At 55.5% G+C, this 7,462-nt stretch overlaps 1 protein-coding gene across 1 annotated transcript; it reads left to right on the plus strand.

The window, feature by feature from the left end:
* Positions 1-1,208: 1,208 nt before the first annotated feature.
* Positions 1,209-7,458, plus strand: GPR162 (G protein-coupled receptor 162). The gene is made up of 5 exons (XM_015293857.4): positions 1,209-1,373; positions 2,957-4,715; positions 5,544-5,733; positions 6,279-6,430; positions 6,586-7,458. Exons 2-5 carry the CDS (start codon positions 3,879-3,881, stop codon positions 7,111-7,113), a joined length of 1,707 nt encoding a protein of 568 aa, XP_015149343.1. The 5' UTR covers positions 1,209-1,373; positions 2,957-3,878; the 3' UTR covers positions 7,114-7,458.
* Positions 7,459-7,462: the final 4 nt, after the last annotated feature.

The following is a 7,462-nucleotide window of genomic DNA, read 5'->3' on the forward strand; positions in this document are numbered from 1 at the left end:
CTGCTCAGTGCCTTGTCAGCTCACCTTGAAGATCAAGGGAGGCTTTGCTGCCAGGATGCCACTGGACGCTGTCAGATGCCCTGTGGCAGGGGACGCCAGGCCTTCTGGGGCCTCCTAGTCTGGGACATCCCCACCTAGACCTATGATGGCCCCGCTAGGCTGTGGGACGCTGTCAGAAGAGGGGAGTGAGGTATGAAGGCAGGGCAGAGCATGCCAGAAGATGGAGCTGCTGTTTCCCTGTAGTACGGGAGAATCTGCTCACCCACACAGGTAGGCAACAACGTGCTGGGGAAACTTAACTTCTGAATCAGAAGTGGATGTTAATGTGGAAGTTAGTACATTAAATAATTCATAGAAATGACACAATTGGAGCTGCATATGTGTTTGCATTTATGGATACAGACCTTCTCACTTTGAAGCATAAACTTCCCTCAAACGATAGCAGTGCAGAAGAAATGATGGAGGAGGCCATAACTGCGCCTTCCTGCACGCCAAAGACCAGCACTGGGACCGCACATCTTCCTCAACAATCTCAACAATTCTTCCGCATGCCCACCTTGCCAGCTCAATTCACCTGAATTGCCCACGTGTTCCTGGTCCAAAAGAAGGTTCTAAGGCAGCTGCCTTGAAGCGTCCAGAAACATGGGCTCCAACCCAGCCAGCGCTGATGGAGGTACGAGACTGTGGGAGACCTCCACCCCTGAAAAGAGCAGGACGAGGAGGCGCTGGTGCAGCCCTATCTGCAGCAAGGCACTAAGTGGGGAAGCTGAGGTGCCCGTGGCGTTGCGAGGACTTGCCGGCCCAACTGCCTTCCCGAGAGGAAGCGGCAGGAGAGAGCCGTGCCCTTCCGACACCACCGAACCGCTCCTCCAAGCGCCGCTCCCGGCTCCCTGCTCGCGGGACCGCTCAGCAGCCTGTCGGCGTGGGGGTCATCCCCGCAGCCACAGCTCAGCCCAGGCAGCGGGTGCCCGCCGTTCCTCCCGGAGCCCTCTTCCTCTAGGGATGGTAGCCCGCCGCCTCAAGCCCCGCTGCCCGGATCCCGCTCGTCGGCGGGGCAGCGCGGCGGGACCGGCCTGCGCCCCACGGCCCGGACTCCGCGGACGCCGGGAGGGGCCGGGGCTGGGGCGGTGGCTGCCGCGCCGACCGTCCCGGCCCGCCCCCTGGCTGCTCGGCCCGGCGAAGCTCCCGCTGCCGGCTCCCCGCCCCTCGCCCCTCGCCGTCGCCCCGCCTGGCGGATGGCCGGAGCGCGGGGCCGTGCCGCCTGCCTGCGGCGTCCGCAGCGGCGGCCGGGGCCGGGGGCGGCACAGGCGGGCAGCGGCGCGCACAGCCGCGCGGGGCGCCCGTCGCCATGGCAGCGCTTGCTCCGGCGAGAGGTAAGATGAGTCCCGGCGGCCCGCCGTCGCCCCCGCGTCGCCGCCGCCCTCGGCCCCCGCGCGGGGCGGCGGCGCCGGGCACGGCAGCGCCCCGGGACGCCCCGCGGCCCCGCGCCTGGCACGGCCCGGCCCGGCCCGGCTCGGGGCCGCCCGACCTGGCCTTCCGCCCCTCCGGCCGCCGCGGTAGCCGGGCTGCCGGGCGGGGGGCGACGGGGAAGGCGACGAGAGCACCCTGGCACCCGTCGCTCCGATTTTCGCCGCGCTTCCCATCGATTGTTCCGTTTCTTCCCCCCCCCCCCTCCCCCGCAGACCCCCTGCCTCGCCCTCCCCGAATCACAGCCCCGTGAGTTTCCTCTCCCCGCAGTCCGGGTCCCCCTACCCAGCGGCTTGGGTGAAGGGCAGCAGGGAGCGAGCGGTTCCGGCCAGGGCAGAGTGGGCTTACAAAGCCGGCCATTCTACTGCGGATCAGAGGCTCTTCGGATGCTGGAGGACCGCAGCTTGGAGCAGTGCTGGGCCCCCGAGCCAGCAGGCGCTGGAGAGCTCCTGCCTCATCCAGGAACAGCGTGGGCCACCAGAGCAAGACGGGTGGGAAGGGCAGCAGATGGAGAGACTGCAGGAAGATTCCTTCCCCAGGGATTACCAGGGCTGGCCAGCTTCCAAGCTGCCTGCAAGGGGCACAGGCCTCACTGCTGCTCTGGTAGTTTTGGGGGGAAAAAGATGGGATGGGATGGAGTGGGAGCATCTCAGAGCCAGCCACAACAACCTACTGTGAGCAGGGAGAAAAGGAGTAAAAGCCTCAGTTGGTCCAGGAGGCTGAAGAAATGCAGTGACCCACAAGGATGGGAAGGGTGGGAATTGAGCCACTGTTTGGGCTCGAGGCACTGATCCACCCACAGGCAGACTGGGTTTGCACTGTCTAGGACAAGATGCAGAGCAGGCCTTTGTCTTCCTGGAGCATAGTGTACGGGCATACCCCATAGGTGAAGGCAGGAGAGAAGCTGAGCTGGCAGCACTGGAGTCACAGGCAGAGGGGAGCCTGGACCTGGACCTGAGCCTGGGCAGGACCACCTACAACTGGGCTCTGGAGAGTGAGGCTGCTTCTACAGAAACTTGAAGTATGAAGGCCAGGAAACTTGTGCTCAGGGCCATGGGACTGCAGCGAGTTGCTGGAGCCACAGATTGCAACCTTTGGTGGGATGGGACAACTGCTGCCAGAGAAGAGCAGAAGTCCAAAGACTGGCATGGATGTGGGAGCTGTACATCAGGAGTGAGGGATGTGTGAGGAGAGCAAAAGTGGAACGGCAGGGAGCAGTGCAGATGGGGCCATCAGTTATAAGAATGGCATTATTAATGTTTTGGGTGGGGAACCTAAGACTGGAATAGCAGGGAGCGCAGAGTGTCTGGCAGCCAGTCTCAGCTGAGGGACTGGCACAAATCTGGGTCTTCTCTTCTCTGAAAGACAAGGGGGAGAGCTCTGCAAAGCCTAAATCATGACACTGTGTTTGTGTGAGCAAGGACAGAAAGGGAGATTTGAGGAGATAGTATGATCTTAAATTACTTTTTCTCTTTTCTCTCTTCTACAGTGAACCTCATACCCTGAATCTCCAAGGGAACCTTTATAAAGGATTGTCCCCTCCCTGCCATCTCCTCATTGTTCGTCAGCTCTGCCCTGCGCTTCACAGGGAAGCTTGAAAAAGCACACTGAGCCCTGGAGGGCAGCAAAACAGACAGTGTGGTGAGAATGCCACAGGGTCTTCCTTAGGGAGCTTTCTGAATCCTCCTCCTCACCCTTCATTCCCTGTTGGTGGCTCTCTGGCTGACTTAGCAGGCATCTGGCCACGAGTTTTGCTGAAGGGTATTACACATTGTGCATGCAGCATTCTCGCCATTTCTGTGGGACCTTTGTCCTGCTTCCTGTCTTCTCTGAAACTCTCTGCTAGCCCCTTGCTCAGTGGGACACTGGGCAACAGGTGCTTGCTGGTGTCAAACTCTTTGGAGTCCGAGCAGCCCCTGTTTGTTTGAGGCCTTCACTGGTCCCTGGAGAAGGTGGTCTCTCAGACAGAAGGTGTCCGGGAAGCACACAAAGTAAGGAGAGCTTTTTCTTTGAGGGAAGAGTGAAGGAAAGGAATGAAATAGATGGGGAGGAAAAAAAAAAGTGAGCATGAGAGACTGAGGGAAGAAGCACTGGCAAGCTTTCATGAGAAAGAAAGAAGGTGGAAGAAAGAAAAGGAAAGAGAACAACAGAAAAAAACAGGAGAAAGAGATCAAGTGAAAATAATATAAACGAACAAAAGGAAAAGGGAGGACTGAGAGTGAGACAGAGATGCAGGCTGTTCTGCCTCGTGCCTGGTGACAATGCCTTGAGGAGTGCCTGCAGTGTGCGTACGCCTTGCATCAGCGCAGCAGCAGATGAGGAGGGACGTGGTTCCCCCAGTGCGAAGTCTCATTCATCCTCTTACAGTAACCCAGAGGCAGGAACAAGGTGCAGCCTAGCAGGAGGACAGCATGGGGGACTCTGAATCAGAGTCCACCTTGCACAACAATTCACTGTGGTGGCTGGCATGTGGGATGTTAGCCCTGCTGGCTAACTCTTGGATTATCCTCAGCATCACGGCCAAGCAACAGAAACACAAGCCCCTGGAGCTTTTGCTGTGCTTCCTCGCTGGGACTCACATCCTCATGGCAGCAGTACCCCTCACTACATACGCTGTGGTGCAGCTGCGGCGTGAGTCCTCCAACTATGACTGGAACGAGAGCATCTGTAAGGTCTTTGTGTCCACATACTACACCCTGGCACTGGCCACCTGCTTCACAGTGGCCTCCCTTTCCTACCACCGAATGTGGATGGTGAGGTGGCCAGTCAACTACCGGCTGAGCAATGCCAAGAAGCAGGCTCTGCATGCAGTCATGGGGATCTGGATGGTATCATTCATCCTCTCCACCCTGCCCTCCATTGGCTGGCACAACAATGGCGAGCGGTACTACGCTCGTGGCTGCCAGTTCATTGTTAGCAAGATAGGTCTGGGCTTTGGTGTCTGCTTTAGCCTTCTGCTCCTTGGAGGAATTGTCATGGGCTTGGTGTGTGTGGGGATCACCTTCTACCAGACCCTGTGGGCACACAGAAGGCGACGACAGTGCTGCCATCAGAGGCCAGAGGAAGCATCGTCCTGCTCATCAGCACACAACACTTTCAATGTGCCGGCCATCGTGGTGGAGGATGTACGAGGCAAAAGGAGGTCCTCGCTGGATGGCTCCGAGTCAGCCAAGACCTCCTTGCAGATGACCAACCTCATCAGCGCAATTGTCTTCCTGTACGACACACTCACGGGGGTGCCCATCTTGGTAAGCAGCAGGTTCTTTCTTTCCCTTCACAACATGTAGTTAAACCAGATGTCCATTTCTCTCAGATTTTAAAGAAACTCCATCTTCCATCCACCAGCCAAAACGTTGCCACATCTGAATCTGTGTTATTCTGAGGGACAATTTTAAAAAGGTTGCAGTAGTTCCCTCACCCTTCCACAGGAACATTTTTTTAAGACAAGTCTGAGCTTGGGGAATATGTACCACACCACAGCTAAAACCACTGTGAGAGGTTTTAAGTGGCTAAGAGGAGACTGGAGAGAAAATTATTCTGCAAATGTACAGGGGAATCTACCTTGGTAAAAAGGATGAGATTACTTTTATTCCAATTTGTTTCTGAAAATCTGAGGCACCAGCTTTAAAAGCTGTTGCAGAGAGATTATTTTTCCTTCTGCTAGTATGTTTGTAGTCAGCATTTAGGTTTTCACTGGCTGGTTTGTTCTCTGCAAAACTGGAGAGCGGAGGAAGTTCTCGAAAGGAACCATTAAGAGAACAGAGGCTTAGTCACAATTTTTTTTTTCCTGTGGCTGTGTCCTTTGTTTGTGCCTTTTTAGCTTAAGCTCTTAATGAGCATAGGGAAGAAGGGATGCTAACACCAAGTCTCATATTAGAGAGATCACAGCTCAGAGTATGCTCCAGCAAACCTGCAGAAACATCCCAAGAACATTTTTTTCAAAGGCGTGTGCATACTAACTTGACAAACCCTTTAATGACAGATTATATTCTACTACAGAGGTGGCTCCTGTTTTCCTTCTTCTGTCTGCATGTCTGCCTTCTTTCACAGTCTTGTTTCTCTCTCCTCCTTCAAAGGTTGTGAGCTTTTTTAGCCTGCGCTATGACACGGCACCCACTTGGATGGTCCTGGCTGTGCTTTGGTGCTCCATGGTGCAGACTCTGCTGCTCCCCTCTTTCATCTGGTCCTGCGAGCGCTACCGAGCAGATCTCCGCACCATCTGGGAGCAGTGTGTGGCTATCATGTCTGAGGAAGATGGAGATGATGGTAAGCCCCTCACCACCCCTCAGTCACCTCTTCAGTAACCCCATTCCCAAAAGACTACAGAGGAGAGAGTTGCCTTCCTTGGGAAAAGGACGTAACGGCACTGGGAGAGATATGGGTGGCTGTATGGGATTTGTGTTAGAGCCTGAAGGCAACAACCATGAGAAAATGTATTCTGGAGAAGGGTCTGACATTTACTTGCTGCCTTAGCACTCACTAGCATCCCAGAAAATCTGTGCAACATCCTTCACAGTAGATGTGAAAGATGTGTAGCTGTCAAACCATAGCGAAAGACACAGCAGCCCTCAGGCCAACCAGCTGATCCAAAGGTCCAAGTCCTGGCAGGGAAGGATTCCAAAGTGGGACAGAAAAAATAAGGCGTAAGGCAGTCTCTGTGTCCTTTCTGCTGGAAGCAGAAAGCAGAGGTCCTTGTTCAGACATCAGTCCTGATGGCTGCAAGTAGGGTGGCACAGGTCAGGTGTTAGGATGACATCCGCGTGTACTGATAATGCTCACCTTCTGACTGCCATACTCCTCTTTGCCAACAGATGGTGTGTGTGATGATTATGGGGATGGCAGGATCTGCAAAGTAAGATTTGATGCCAATGGTGCTGCAGCTGTGAAGCGGGACTCTCGGGACATCAAACTGCTGCCAATGCACCACATGTTGTTGCCCCAGGACAAGGTGCATTATCTGCAGGTGAGCTGAAAGCTAGTAGTGCAGACCCATAACCTACTTCATTCTCTGCCCATCTCCTACGTTCGTGTCCTTTAGGCACTTCCCTCAGCAGGCCTCAAATACTCCCCTTCTTTTCTCCAAGTCTTTCATTGCCTGCCTCCTTCTCCATCACCCAGGTCCCTATCTCACGGAGGATGTCACATGATGAGACTAACATCTTCTCCGCCCACCGCTCCGCTCCATCCTTCCTACACAAGTGGTCTTCATCTGATGACATCCGCATTTCCACCCTCCGCAAGCCTGGAGGCCCTGGATTCTTGCCTCCTCAGCTACATGACTACCAGCACCGCCAGCAGCCCCCAGAAGATGAGCTGACATCTCTACGGCAGTTTTTGGAGGGCGGGCTGGTGCCCCGGGGGTCCAGCTCCAGTGCCTGCTTCTTCCGAGATGAGATCACCACGTTCATCGATGAGACACCACAGCCCACCCCAGTCTGCAGCCCACGGCACTCCCGTCTCCCAATTGCAGCATGCCGCGATCGCCGCCTCTCGCTCGGCAGCAGAGAGGAGGAGAGCACCAACCGGCCACGGTGCTGCTCTCTGGCTGGCAGTGAGGCCTGGCATCTGCAGGATGAGGAACAGGCACCGCGTGAAAGGACCCCTGAGGCCTGTGAGGCACAGCCCCTCCAGGATCCCAAATTATGAGAGACAGCATCAGAAACATTCAGTGCCATCATTATTTTTAAATAAAACTTCAAACCTCCCCCTTGTCCCGGGACTTGATTACTAACTGACATTCTCATCTTTCTCGCCAGCAGGCAGGAAACATGGCACTCCATGGTAAGAGAAGTGTAGCAGATCTGCAGAATGGAGCTCCACAGACACGGACAGCCTGTGCCTGCCCTCAGGTTACAAATACCCACCGCTGCAACAGCCACTTGGCACCCTTGGCAGTCTTGTCCTTTTGTGAACTCCACCCTTGCATTCGCTCTGCCCTAAGAGACGAGGCAAGCACAGAATGGTATTAAAATTCTATATTTGAAGTGTCAACCGT

The sequence above is a fragment of the Gallus gallus genome, chromosome 1, assembly GCF_016699485.2.
Source record: "Gallus gallus isolate bGalGal1 chromosome 1, bGalGal1.mat.broiler.GRCg7b, whole genome shotgun sequence".
Lineage (NCBI taxonomy): Eukaryota > Metazoa > Chordata > Aves > Galliformes > Phasianidae > Gallus > Gallus gallus.